The 13,873-nt window shown below is 43.9% G+C and overlaps 1 protein-coding gene across 5 annotated transcripts; it reads left to right on the top strand.

Moving 5' to 3' along the window:
* The first annotated feature begins 1,541 nt into the window (after positions 1-1,541).
* RNF146 (ring finger protein 146) lies at positions 1,542-12,607 on the top strand. 5 transcript variants are annotated; one of them, XM_066179234.1, is made up of 4 exons: positions 1,542-1,653; positions 6,285-6,389; positions 7,127-7,284; positions 10,833-12,607. In XM_066179234.1, exon 4 carries the CDS (start codon positions 10,834-10,836, stop codon positions 11,890-11,892), a length of 1,059 nt encoding a protein of 352 aa, XP_066035331.1. In that variant the 5' UTR covers positions 1,542-1,653; positions 6,285-6,389; positions 7,127-7,284; position 10,833; the 3' UTR covers positions 11,893-12,607. The 5 variants fall into 5 exon arrangements, with proteins under 5 accessions (XP_066035331.1, XP_066035329.1, XP_066035333.1 ...); XM_066179233.1 differs by lacking the exon at positions 1,542-1,653 and adding an exon at positions 2,069-2,188; XM_066179232.1 differs by lacking the exon at positions 6,285-6,389.
* Positions 12,608-13,873: the final 1,266 nt, after the last annotated feature.

Here is a 13,873-nt window from a genome sequence, read left to right as displayed (position 1 = left end):
TATTAAAATACTAATACAGCAGGCTTCTCAACTGTCAACAGCAGGTGTCACAGCTCTCCTCCCTGCACCTCATCCACAGGAGCAGCTCAGCTTTGGGATAGTCTGACCCCCTGCAGTTACATTTGGGTCTTGCCCAGCTCCATCTCCAGCTATGGATGACCACCAAAGCAGCTGCACAAGTTCATCTCCCCAGCACTGCCACCAGGCACTTGAACAACGACTCCCAAGGAAGGGACTTTTTCTGGTCAGAAAGCTCCAAGGAATACACACACTGAGGTTCCCATCACTTCCAAACCTTTCATCTCTGGCGTATTTGGTTTGTGTGGCAAGGTTTTGGTAGCGGCGGGAGCTTGGGGAGGGGGCTGCAGTGAGAAGCTCCCAGAAGGCTCCCATGCCATCTGATGGAGCCGATGCCAGACAGCTCCAAGATGGACCCCCTGCTGGCCAAGGCTTACCCTGTCAGTGTCAGGGGTAGTGCCTGTGGGAGAATAGATTTAAGAAGAGGGAAAAAAATCTGCTCAACAACTTCAGTTGAAGAGCGGAATGAGAACGAGAGCTACAACCCTGCAGACCCCAAGACCAATGAAGGAGGAGGAGGAGGAGCTGCTCCAGGCACCGGAGCAGAGACTCCCCTGCAGCCCCTGGTGCAGACCATGGTGAGGCAGCTGCAGTACCCCTGCAGCCCAGGGAGGTCCATGGGGGAGCAGAGATCCACCCGCAGCCCATGCAGGACTCCGTGTCTGGGCAGGTGGGTGCCCAAAGGAGGCTGTGACCCCGTGGGAAGCCTGTGCTGGAACTGGCTCCTGGCAGGATCTGTGCACCCATGGAGAGAGGAGTCCGCAGCAGAGCAGGTTTGCTGGCAGGACTTGTGACCCTGAGGGGGGACCTGCTGGAGCAGGCTGTTCCTGAAGGTCTGCGCCCCAAAAATCAGGAGTGGGAAGCCAAAAATCAGCCTGGAAAGAAGAGAAGGCAAGGATGGTGTTTTTAGATTTGGGGTTGTCATGATCCTGCTCTGATTTGACTGGTGCTAAATTAATTTCTGCAGGTCAAGATTCTTTTTGCCCATGACGGCAATTGGAGAGCGATCTCGTCCTGTCCTCATCTCGACCCACGAGCCTCTCGTTATGTTCCCCCTCCCCTGCCCAGCTGGGAGGGCAGTGCGAGGGCGGCTTTAGAGGGCACCTGGCGTTCAGCCAGGGTCAGCCCGCCACAAGGCGGCACGACCTGGGCAGGGGGTCGGGGATCCCCAGCTGTCAAGCGGGGCCCTCCTGAGCGCCTGGCAGGTTGCCTTGCAGGGCATCCGCGGACTCCGCGGCCGCCGGGCACTTCCCCTTCCCCTCAGCGCGGCGCGGCCAGAGGAGAGCGAAGCCGCCATGACACCGCCGTGACACCACCGCGGGGCCGGGGCGGGGCCTCCCCCGCGGCATCACGCTGGCGGCCCCGCCCCCGCGGCTGCGCGGCCCCGCCCCTGGCTGCTGGCCCCGCCCCCGTGGCGTCACAGTGGCGCGTTCGGCCGCCCCGGCCCGCGCGTGACGTCGGCGCGTCCCGCGGTCCCGGCGGCGGGGCCGGAGGGAGGGGCCGGTGGCGGCGGGCGGAGCGGAGCGGGGCCGAGCGGAGCTGAGCCAAGCGGCGCGGGCCGGCCCGGCCCGGCGGGTGAGTCCCCGCGCCGGTGCGGGCGAGCCCCAGCTGGAGCGGTCGGGGGGAGGCGGTGGTGGCGACGGCTTCGGCCACCAAAGGCCGCTCCCACAGCGCCCCCTGCGCGGCCGCCCGGGGCCGGGGCGGCGCTGCCTCCCCTCGCCCCTCCGCCGTCGGCGGGGTGCGGACCGAGCTGGAGCGGGCGCCGCGGCCTCCCCGCGCGGGTGAGTGCCCTGTACCGGAGGCCGGCCGGGCCGGGCTGAGCCGAGCCAGGGGCAGCCGGCCCGCGGGCAGAGCCCTGCCCGGTATTGTTTTGGCGGCGGGGAGGGTGGGGGTGTCGCCCGCCGCCCCGCCCGCGGGGTCACGTGCCGGCTGCCGGGGCCGCGGCGGCGCAGCCCTGCCGGGAGCTCTTCCCCAGGCCCCGCGCCGAGAGGCGGGCAGGGAGAGCCGGGATCGCCGGCAAAGCCGCCCGGTCCCTCCTGCCGGGCCAGGCCCCCTTCCGCGGAGCCGTGTCCCTGCAGGAGGCGGCGCCCTGACGCTAGTGCTGAGCGAGGTGCGCGCAGAGTGCCGGACCGGGCCCGGACTTAGGCTGGACTCGACGGTCCCGGAGGTCTTTTCCAACCGAATTGTTTGTGAGGTTCTGTGAGTCGGGGGTTTCGTTGTGCTGGGCAGTAAAATAGGTCAGGAGCATTAGCCGTGGCGGCGTCACGCGTGGCGGAATGCCCTGGCCGAGGCGGCGCAGCGCTGTAAATCCCAGGGCTGTGTGCAGCGCTTTAACGTGTGGCTGTGCCCGTGCCGATGTCACCGCTGTGCCCCACCGGCGTGAGCGGAGCGGCACCGGCGGTCACGGGGCACCCAGACAGAAGTAACTAAGTGTTCCTAATGGAAGAGCTTTTGTTTCTTTGTGCTTGACGGCCTCGGCTCAAGTGTTTGCCTTGCGTCCCTTCGGAATGTTGAAAGGGGACGTGAAATGTGAAAACGGGTCCCGCCTTTGGCGCGGGGCGTGTTGCCGCCGCTGAAAAATTGTAAAATATTGACTAAATACGAGGTTTTTGTACGAACAAGTCGATCGGAATGGTGAAATAGTTAAACTGAAACTGTGGGGGTTTTCATCTTAGTACAGCTTTTCAGTGATGTGCCTGAGAAACGCTGTAGATTTTGTTACTGGTGTGTAATGTGCAGTTATATATGAACAATTACAGGGGGGAATATGGAGCAGAGCTTCATAACGTTTTGCTTCTGTCAGGTTTGTAATACTAAAAATCCAATCCTTCTTACTTCGTTAGCTGCTGCCTCTGGACGGTGGGCTACTTAAAAATAGATTCTGAAGCATCTCTAAAAATACGGCACCAAAAATTACAGTGTGTAGTAGTATGGAAGACATGGTGAAATCTGCATCCTCATTTGGTAATTTTGAATACATCTTAAATATTGAATGTTTTTGCAAGAACTTGCTTTATAGTGTTGTGTGGTTAACGCTGTAGTTTCTTTCCACGTCTGTTGAAGTGCCAGTTGTTTAAATTGCTATAATACAAAATCTGTAGTGAGTGAAAGAAAAAGTTTGTTCTTGTTTCCTTCAAAATATATTGCATCAATTTAGATGTAATTGAATTGTCATTTATTTAAACAGCTGGAACTGCAGTATTTTTATAGTCTATTGAATAGCGAGGCTCTGGAAAAGTCCACATATTGAAATTGATTTTTTCCCCTCTCTTCTGTGCATGTTAATCAAGTCTATACCTATATTCACAAAGAGATGTCCCTATACTTATTTGAGTTTCTGAAGCATTGGTAACTTAAGATGAACCAGTTTCTGCTTCATTTTTTGAACACTTTGAGTGAGAAATTAACATTTTTCTTTGTTAAGTAGATTGAAATAGGATATATGCTCAAAATTCGAGACTAGTGCTCCACTCGTAGCAGAGAGAGCAACCTCATTTTCAATACATGTACCATTTTAATACCGAAATGGCTGACTGTTCTGCACTCGACTGTTCTTCTATGATTTAGTTCCAAGTGTACATATAAATGTTCTGGTTTTACTAATATGCAGTAGCCAATAATAAGGAATGACAGGCAACTTGAAGCCTCATCACATTCAGCAGTTCCTGAGAATATTCTAAGTTTAAGAAACAGGTACGAAAAAGTAAGCAAGCACGGGAAATAGTGAGGTTATTTATCTGTTGTGCTATTCAGTGCCAGGGACAGTTTTAAACATATCTGAAAAGACTCAGTACCTTGAGCTGGTCATGTATTGACAGTAGCAGACCCTCAGACAGGAGAGTGATTTTTCCTGTTAAATAAAGCAGCCACCTTCTTTCTTCCCACATGGTCTGGCTCATGGTTACTTGTGGGAAAGAGCAGAATTCAGGGGATCTTTTTCCTCTTCTGCCCCCCAGCTGAGTTACAAATTAGGGAGCTTGATGGAAAAAAAAATCCAAGTATTTAACAACAGAAGAGCATTTACTGTTGTGAATTAATCCTGTAACTCTGCTGAGTTTTCAAGGGGGGAAATGACAAATTTGTGATAGCTATTTTAAAATCACCTGTATGGAGTTGCAGTATTTCTAGATTTCTGTCATTTGAAGTAGGACTCGTGTAATAGTCTTTGGCTGGTGTTTGTTGAATTCACCAGTGTTGCACTTGTGTGTTTTTAAAAAGCTAAGATTTTACTTAGAGAGGAAGCTTAAGACTGTAGGTAATTCTTCATCAGTATATAGGAGCTGGCTTCCTAAGTATGTATACTTCTGGTTTGGGTGGGTTGTTTGTTTGTTTGTTGTAATTGTTGCTGGTTTTTTCCCCCAGAGGAACGAAGGTGGAAAAATTGCACTGGGCCTGATAATTTACTGGGTCTCATAATTTAATGAGCACACTTGACTGAACTGACAAGAAATGGGTTTGTTCCATCTTGGCCTAATAAAAGCTTAACATTTTTCTTAAAGGAGAACCTGAAGTCATTTTGGGAGATAGGCCTGGTAGGAAGTTCACCACTTCCAATTTTTAAAGCAGTGAAGAAGTGAACATGACGTCTCCCAGTAAGCATCCTGAGAGACTTTCAAGGGGACAAAGAGGACAGTTCCATGCTGGCTGAGCCTCAGTTTGGATGGGGATGGTCCTGGTCAGTGACATTGTCCTTCTGTCTGTTGCAACTTGAAAGTTTCAAAATCAGGATCTGACAGGATGCAGGGGTTTAGGAAGGGGTACCTATAGGTTGCTACATATAGCATAACTCCTCATACTACAGGAAAAAGAAAATTAATTGCTAAGTATAGAACACGGCCCTTACCCCAGTGACTTCAAAGGAGGAGTCATCATCCAACCTGTGTGTGTCAGTCCATTCAGTAGAATTTTCAAGACTGGCTTATTAAATAAGCAGCAGTGTCATAAAATGTACAGGTTACATGATGTCAGTGTGTGAACTAGTTCTTTTCAAGAGCTTTGCAGCAGTTGTACAGTTACCTTATCACAATCCTGTAATTATGCCTTCCTTGCATTCTTCTGGGTATAATTACATATCTTGAATATGTGTGTGCATTTTTATTTTCTAAGAAATCTCCCAGGATTGACCCAGCCTTTTTCTGCAATCTTCACATAGCATTTGGTTTTATGATGTGCTACCTCTAGTAGTGGATTATGAGAGGGAGTAGATAAAAGCCTTCCAGTGATACCTATTGAAGTAACAGAAAGCCAGCTCCCAAGATGAAGGACTGAATACCACACCCAGAGCATCTAGCTTGTTGCAGCTGTCTCTTTGATCATAGAAAACATAGTATCTTGTCTCAGTGGATTAGTAGAGCCACAATTCTTAACGCAATTGCTGCTCTTGGTTCAGATTGATGTGTGAAGTAAGGAAAGCTGCTACAACTATGAGGGGAGAAGAGGTGTGGATAGGCTTGTTAATTTTTGCATTTTTCCTTTGGAGCTCATTCTAAAAATAGCTGTACAGAATGTTACATGGAGATCAGCTGTAAAGAAAACAACATATTTGAGTAATGCTTCATGCACTGAAGTAATCTGAACACTGATATTAATGATAAATGTTCGATCATTTGGTGAAGGACTATAGCACAGAACACTATAATGCTCTCCATGTTCTTTCAGGGACTCATCACTCTTGACTTTACTCGTCCCTTACATGTCTGCTCTGCACTGTATTTATGCTGAAATGATTCTTTCCTTGAACAAATTGAAAACAAAGAGGTGACATTCTCAGGTCTGCTTCAAATCATTCCTATATATAATGTTTTGCAGCAACTGGAAACTGTAGTTCAAGATGTTTGAGAATCATCCAGAAAGCTACGGACCAGAAGGAAGAGGCAATTCTGTGGCTGCTCAGTCTTTTTACAGAGGATTCACTGAAAGTGGTTCTCTTTAGGTCAAGATCTTCCTGTTTAGGTTGTGAGAATGCAAGAGTGATGGTTTCCCTTCCCTTTCTGAGTTTGCAGATTCCTACTTCCCTGCTGTAGGAACTTTTTAGGTATTTGTTAGGCACTTAGTGGTTATTACATATTTGTGAAATGACTTGCCTCAGGTTCTGGTTGGTGGCATTCACCAAATATATTGCAACTGACATTATCTGCTAGCCTGAAGAGGGGTATATTACCTCTGAGGTGTGGAGGCTGAGTTGCATCCTTGTCCTCTTTTTTTAGAGATGATATGCACTCTTTCCATTGTTGAACCTTGGAGCCCATCAGGACATTTTAAAGAAATAGAGGAAGGTCCTAATTGATTTTTGCTGTTGTTTGTTCACCTCAGTAAGTATCAAATGTAGGTCACAGAGTTTGTTTATAAGCAGGTATGAGGACATACAAATGTAGATTTATAAAGAAGAAAGTGCTGAATCGTTCTGAGGTTCATTAAACGGATGCAATGATCTCTGTAAAAGAGGATGAGGGTTCAAGGCTCTGAGCCTTGAAATATGAAGAGGCAAATTTCTGCTTGAAATGTGGAGAAGACCTGGGGGGGAAGTCAGTTGTTCATGTGCACTGCTTTTTCCTCAAGCATCTGATAGTCTGTCAGGACAAGACACAAGGCTAGATGGTCCTTTGGAATGGTATGATATAGATAGTTTTATAAAAAGCTTTAGGAAGCCATTGTGATTTTCTAAATTTACTAAATATAAGGGATCATTTATTAGAGGTTAAATTTGCATAACCATAACATGCTCCCAACTTTGGTCTTGTTTCTTCTTCTGTGAAGTAACTGTATGGAAATGATCAATTAACTTTCTATAGTCAAAAATAATTGCCTTTTATAATGCTTTAAAAAACATGATTTGTTTAAGCCAGACATCAAAATAAAAACTTTGGATCAAAATTGATGGTTACAAAAAATGAAACAGAAGTCCAGTGATAGTTTTATTGAAAGTAACATGCATCAAGGAAATAAAAGCATAGTAATTTCCTTTCTGTAACAGAACCATGGCATTGTACTTTGCTTGCTTGTACCTCTGGACAACATTGTAACAGTGGTATTATTTGCTTTCTGTTAGTTTTGCAGAGAAGCTGAAACGCTGTAGTGTACCACTGAGCAGGACAAGTCAGGAATGAGCCAGCCTTGGGAAGGAGGACCTGCCATCCTAGCTGGAGACATCTGAAGAGAGGACAATTCAGTCTTGTGGCATGCTTCAGTAGAAATTATTCAGAAAAAGTAAGGTTTGTTTTGTTGATGAACTTAAACATGTCAGCTCCTTGATGGATTGCTCAGTTGCACTTAGAATTTGACCTGGAATTTGAAGTGGTTTTGTGAGAATTTACATTTTCTTCCATTAAAGTCCAAGAAGGCCTGGGGTCTTCCATGTAGTTGTTACACATCACTCTTTCATACTTCAGGTATTTATGAAGGCCCCATAGCTTAGAAATTAACTGTATTATTTAATATTAAAAGTAAAAACCACAGGAGGTGGGATCTCGCAAGATTTTGGACAAATTCTGTCTCAGTTGGTTTTAGGCTGTATTTATGTTAAAATGCAGAGCTCAGGTTCTTACTATTCCCTTATTTATACCTGAATTGAGGATCGAAATACTTAAAACGAACTCAAGAAATAATTCTAAAAATAATTTTAGTTAGTTTTTAGTCAAGTAGTCAGTAGTCAAGAGTATGATTTCCCGTGATGCTAGGAATGTTTTAAAGGAAACCCAATCCTCCAAAAAATAGAGATTTCCTATTTGATTACTGTTCTGATATAAAGCCTGTTTTGAATGAACCTTGTTATAAAATATTCCTTTTAATTTCAGGGAAAATACTGTGTGCTCAGTTTTGTTAAATTCTTAATACCATGAAGTTGCAGTGGAAGGGCTTCCACAGCCATAACGTAGCAGAATAGCAGTGCAAGATATTTTCCTAAATTCTGAAGCATTACCTCTTCAGTAAAAACCTATGTGTACATCCTCCTACCAGATTATAAACAAACTCCTAGATTTGTTACTTAAAAGGTAAATTAAAAAAAAAAAGATTAGTTACAATCACGATTTAAAAGAAAAAAGTGAGACAGCATCAGTGTAGTTGATATAAATCTTCAAGTGCATAATTGTCCTGCATTCTGAGCACATGCAACTGCAGTTGTGCTTATCCTATCAGAGTTTTATGTTCCTGGGTAGCACTTTCAGAGATAAGGGTTTGCTCCTCCAGCTCTCTTCATTTTATACGTAACATTTTCCTTAGAATCATTAAAAATCAAATAGGAATTTCAAGAAAAAACATTTACTCCTTTTCATATCCTTCATTATTATCTTGATCTAGTAAGGAATCAAATATCCCTCAAATTAATGAGTGACCTACTGAGCACAGTTCAAATGTTAGCATTTTTTGCTTTCAGTGAACAGGTGAGAACTTTCAATTCTTTTAGTTTACCTCAGGGTAAACTCCCTTTAGTTTAGCTCACGGTATCACAATTTGGTTTGGCAAAGTGCATTGCCTTTTTAATCCCTGCATTGTATTTTTATCACCTTCAAAATCTTAATTATAATAGGTGACTTTTATAGAAGTTACTTACCTACAGGTTGTTTTAATCTTTTCCTTGACTCTGAAAAGGTTAATTTTATAAAGGATATTCGGGAAGAAGCATCCGTTTGTAAAACAATAACATGGAAGTAAAAATCTCTGCTGCTGTGCTTTTTTGCATTGTACTGTCATGGAGGCACTTGAAAATTAAGATCCTTTACCTCAGCCATGGTTAGCACAAATTAATTAACAAATGGATTTCTCTTTCAGCTCTTCCATTGTGAAATTATGATTGGGTTGTTGTGTTTGTGGGTATTCTGAAATCTCAATAGACTTTCTTCTCCCCTTTTTCTAGTAAGTTTCTTGGTATAAACCCCTACATTTGCTATAAAAATCTGTCGCAAAATACAGGCTCAGAAGTGTGAGGCTTGAAAAAGCAACTTGTTCGCAACATTGTTAGAATGGATCTCACAGATGTGTGCTGTGCAGTAAAATCACAGTTCCCAGCTGGTAGGTAATGGCTGTGTCTATCTATATCTGGCATACTGATTTAAGAACTGTTATGCAGACTGGTCATCAATCTCAGAAAAAGAAATTCAGATATGAAACTGAAACATAGGTGGATACAATTCTGTGCTACTTTAGGAAAAAGTATTTGAGCTGTAGAGCTTTTAAAAGAATTATTTGATTAAAAAAGGATTAAAGAGGCATTGGGCTTTCAAGAGGAAATTTTAGTGATAGAAGGGAACAGACAGCATAGAGAAAAATAGTCTAAGTAAACAGCACATGATATATTATTGTAAAGATAAATATAGATAATGGAGCATAATTTCTTTTTTAATCCCGGCATATATTTATGAGATTTTTAAAACAGTGGAAGCTTTTACAGTAATACTAGGCATTTTCTCTTGAGGTAGCACATTTTGTTAGAAATGTGTATAACATTAGAACTGTCCAGGGAGCCTGTGGTATTTCCATCCTTGCAGGTTTCAAAAAGACTCAGATAGACAAAGCCACAGCTGGTCTAATCTGGTATGGTGTTGGTGCCATGTGGAGCAGGAGACTGGACTAGGTGACCTCTAAAGGTCCCTTTTGTCCCACATGCTTGTGGTAGTTTTACATGAACTATTCCTAGCTGCCCATACAACAAAGACTACTTTCACTGAAAGGCTGTTTTGTTGAATATCAGTCTTGAAGTTTCTTGGGGATTTAAAATTTAAAAAGGCACCTTTTTAGGCCCCATTCCCCAAAGCCCATTCTCCCTCATTTGGTATCTGTTATTTGGTTTTGATTGTTAATAAATAAAAGGAAAATTACCATGAAACAGACTGTGAAAGATTGCTATGGTAAAAATGTAGTTGAGAAGGTATTTGCATATTTAGGCTAGAATTTTTCAACTACTTAAATCCTACACGATGCCAAAGTGATGCAGTTTTGCATTCCCCATTCTCTTACAGTTACAAAATAACAGAAACATGATATGGCCAGAGAAAGTAAAGGCAATGACTTCCCAAGCCAGTCAAGTCAGAGTTGTGTGTCTTCTGCAATACACTGCTACTTCTGCTGGTCTGCAGTGATTCCTTTCGAGAGGCACTTGCATATATCAGGGTGTTCACTTGATGCTTAAGAAAAAGAAGTCCAAGGTATCTTTTGAAAAGGCCACCTCAATTTTCAAATCTGGTTCTTTCTGCAGCCCTGTGTTGTTCTGAGCTCAGTTTGAGGGTGGTGTACCATGGTGCGTGGAAACTAAGAAACAAAGTGGGGGAGTTCTTCAGCTGGGTGCTGCTGTTGGCATGTTTTCTGTTGTGTAAACCTAGTCTGAGATACTGTTCAGGCAGTCCCTTAAGTAAACAGATGATAGATAACCTGTAATCTGAAGAGAGATTAAGTTCAGTTTGCAGCCACATCACCTCTTGAGAAAAGAACCATAATTTCTTTCAACTTCCTGAGGAGGCACCAAAGTAACTGGTTGGCTGAAGCTTCACTAATCAGCTCTACTTCAGGGAATGAACAGAAGAAATTCCAAAATTTGTTTTCTAACTTGGTACGTTAACATGCTGAAAATTAAACAGATAAAAGGTTGGTGATCAGCAAAAGAAATGTTCCCAGTACTCAGTGTAGTCTGTCACCTCAGGAAGCATTACCTTAATTTGAAATAAACATCTCATTGTGTGGATGTTGAGGTGAAATGTGATGTGAAGTGCTAGTTTAAGTTGACATAATAAACTGATTTAAATTTCTTTGATCCTCTGCAGGATGGCTGGCTGTGGTGAAATAGATCATTCGATCAACATGCTTCCCACAAACAGGAAGACAAATGAGTCATGTACCAATGCAGCACCTTCCCTGCAAGTCCCTGAATGTGCTATCTGTCTGCAAACGTGTGTCCATCCAGTAAGTCTGCCCTGTAAACACGTGTTCTGCTATCTGTGTGTTAAGGGAGCTTCTTGGCTTGGGAAACGATGTGCACTCTGCCGGCAGGAGATTCCTGAGGATTTTCTTGACAAGCCAACCTTATTGTCACCCGAAGAACTCAAAGCAGCAAGCAGAGGCAATGGAGAATATGCTTGGTACTACGAGGGTAGAAATGGCTGGTGGCAGTATGATGAACGTACCAGCAGAGAGCTGGAAGATGCCTTTTCCAAGGGTAAAAAAAGCACTGAAATGCTAATTGCTGGTTTTTTATATGTAGCAGACCTTGAAAATATGGTTCAGTATAGGAGAAATGAGCATGGACGTCGCAGAAAAATAAAACGGGACATAATAGATATACCAAAGAAGGGAGTGGCTGGGCTGAGGCTGGACTGTGACACCACCACTGTCAACCTGGCACGAGAAAGCTCTGCTGATGGTGCGGACAGTTCACTGACTCCAGGGGCTGCAGCTGTGCAGCCTCTCACAGCCATTTCTGCGCGGCCCCTGCCAGCACTTGATGGCCAGCTCGTGAGCCCTTCCACGCCGTCACCTGATGCAAGCAATTCTCTAGAGAACTCTTTTGCCCACTTGCAAATAAATGGAGACAGTATGGCAGAGAGGAGTCACAGGGGAGAGGGAGAAGAAGACCACGAATCATCATCTTCTGGTAGGGTGCCAGCCCCCGACACCTCTGTTGAGGAGACCGAATCGGATGCCAGCAGCGACAGTGAGGACGTGTCTGCCCACATTCAGCAACACCCGTCCTCTGGTCAGCAGAGACACTTGAATGCTGGTGCAAGCCAGGCAGGAGCAGATAGACCAGGGGCAGGGGGTGGGGTGGCAAGCACAAATGTAAGATCTAGAAGGCCAGATGGACAGTGCACAGTCACTGAAGTTTAAATCTAGAGCCATGCGAAAAAAAAAATTCAGCTGTAATTTTCTGTAAATTTTCTGTCCACACTGGCATTGCACTCAAACCTAGCAGCGTGTTTGGTGGGAGGGTGGGGTGAAGGGGAGAAAACAGATTTGGCCTGTTTTAACTTAAGTCTCTTAACATGTCTCAGCTGGAAGACTCTTTAACTCTAGGAAACTGGGTTGTCCTGTTAATGGTTTGAAAGCTGTTTAGCAATGCCCAGTTTTCTTGAAAATGTCTTGTGTTTATTTTGTAGCATTTTCCCCTTGAAGATACTCTATCCCTTTTTGGCCAATGTATATCTACTGTACCACTTGAATTGTCTTCATTATCTGACTGTTGCATTAAGTGTCTTACTACTTTCTGCATGGATTGATGTACGAAAAGAACACTAAAGCTATGTGGAATCAGGCAAGGTATTGGGTGTGAGCAGGATGCTTAATTTAATGTGAGAAAATAGATGTGAGTTTGGAGTTAAAAATGTGTTTTTACTAGACAAGAGCAATCATTTACCTTCTTTCAATGGAAATGTAAAAATGCTTTTAACTTGTGTTGCAAATCCTTACCTTTACACTCTCCATGGCTTTTTCACTGGCTTTGCCATCTAGTCCTTGTAGTTTTGTTTTTTGAGATCTTTCTTGATCTGTCTTGTTTTTGTTACAGAATTTATAATTTAATAAAACTACATTTTATCAGTAACAATCTCAGATATGTTTCCAGTTTAATTGAACTTCACTGAAGGAATTTCAAAGAAAATTATCATAAAACAGCTTCCTCTGTTTACCAAAAGGGAGGACTAGCTCTGAGTGGCATCCTGACATTCTTGCATCCCTGACTGGCTGTCTCTCAAACACAATGCTGTAGGAGTATCATCTTTTACTGAAAAATCAAGAGTTGCAAGCTTAATACTCAGACATCTGAAGAGCTGATTAACTCACTTCAGTCTTGATGGCAGGCAGAAGTGTCACACACAGCCTTATTTAAACAGCAGAAATGTTGAAATTAAAGAGTGTAAGTTATCAAAGTCGACCCTATAACAAAGGACATGGATATTAAGGATAGTGCTGTCCATCTGTTCATAGCAAAACTGGTGGCAGCACAGAAAGGGTAGTTTTGTGCTTGTATTAGCAGTATAGGAGCTGCATTTCTACAGACTTATGAATGTTAGAAGCTAGATTGTGAGAAACACAGCTTGTCTTTTATCTCACTGGCAGTTCTTGTTTTACATTTTTTCAGATTGAGAAACAGCATCAGTTGATTCTGGACTCAGTCTTTAAAATAAAGCTACTTAAACTCCAATTCTTAGTACATCTCAGAACAGAAAGGGACCGTAATTGATACATAGGTACTACTGATCTTAAAGGCTGCTTTAAGCAAACAACCATTTGCAGGGAATTAAAAGGGCTGACTTTTAAAAATGGTAGATTTAAACTCTAATGTTCTTAGTGTAATGGTGGATGACATGTCTGATCTTGGACAAAGCTGCCCCCCCTCCTCTGCCTACAGGTGAGATCAGTGGGTCAGGAAAGTGCAGATGAGACTAGGATGGAATAAAGAAGATTCCCTTCATTCTCAGCTAGGAGTAGATGCTCTTGATCACAGATTTTCACTATCATCTTCCAGTCCCATAGGGAAATAAGCCAATTACATGGACTTTAGGAAGGAAACTGGATGGAATGCTTTTTTCTCTCTTAGTTGCTAGCTGTCTTATTTCTCTGGTTTGAGCTAGTATACAGTGGCTCTAACCAAAGTATGCCTTTGTGCTGCAAAAGCCTTCACTAAGAACACTTCAGCTATGTGCACACACTTCATGTAGAGGTTGAAAAAAAACCAAGAAACAAAATAGAGGAACATGACTTACCATATACTTAATTTTAGGATTTGCAGTCCTACAACTAATTCTATCAGTGATTATCCTTGGGTTTTTTGACCCAAGTAGAGAGTCCAGCCCCTCACCCATGATGCTGC

This window comes from Chamaea fasciata, unplaced genomic scaffold (genome assembly GCF_029207755.1).
Source record: "Chamaea fasciata isolate MVZ Bird 193981 ecotype frontalis unplaced genomic scaffold, bChaFas1.0.hap1 SCAF_3, whole genome shotgun sequence".
NCBI lineage: Eukaryota > Metazoa > Chordata > Aves > Passeriformes > Sylviidae > Chamaea > Chamaea fasciata.
Note: the sequence above shows the minus strand (reverse complement) of the source record. Positions and strands in the feature narration are given on the sequence as shown.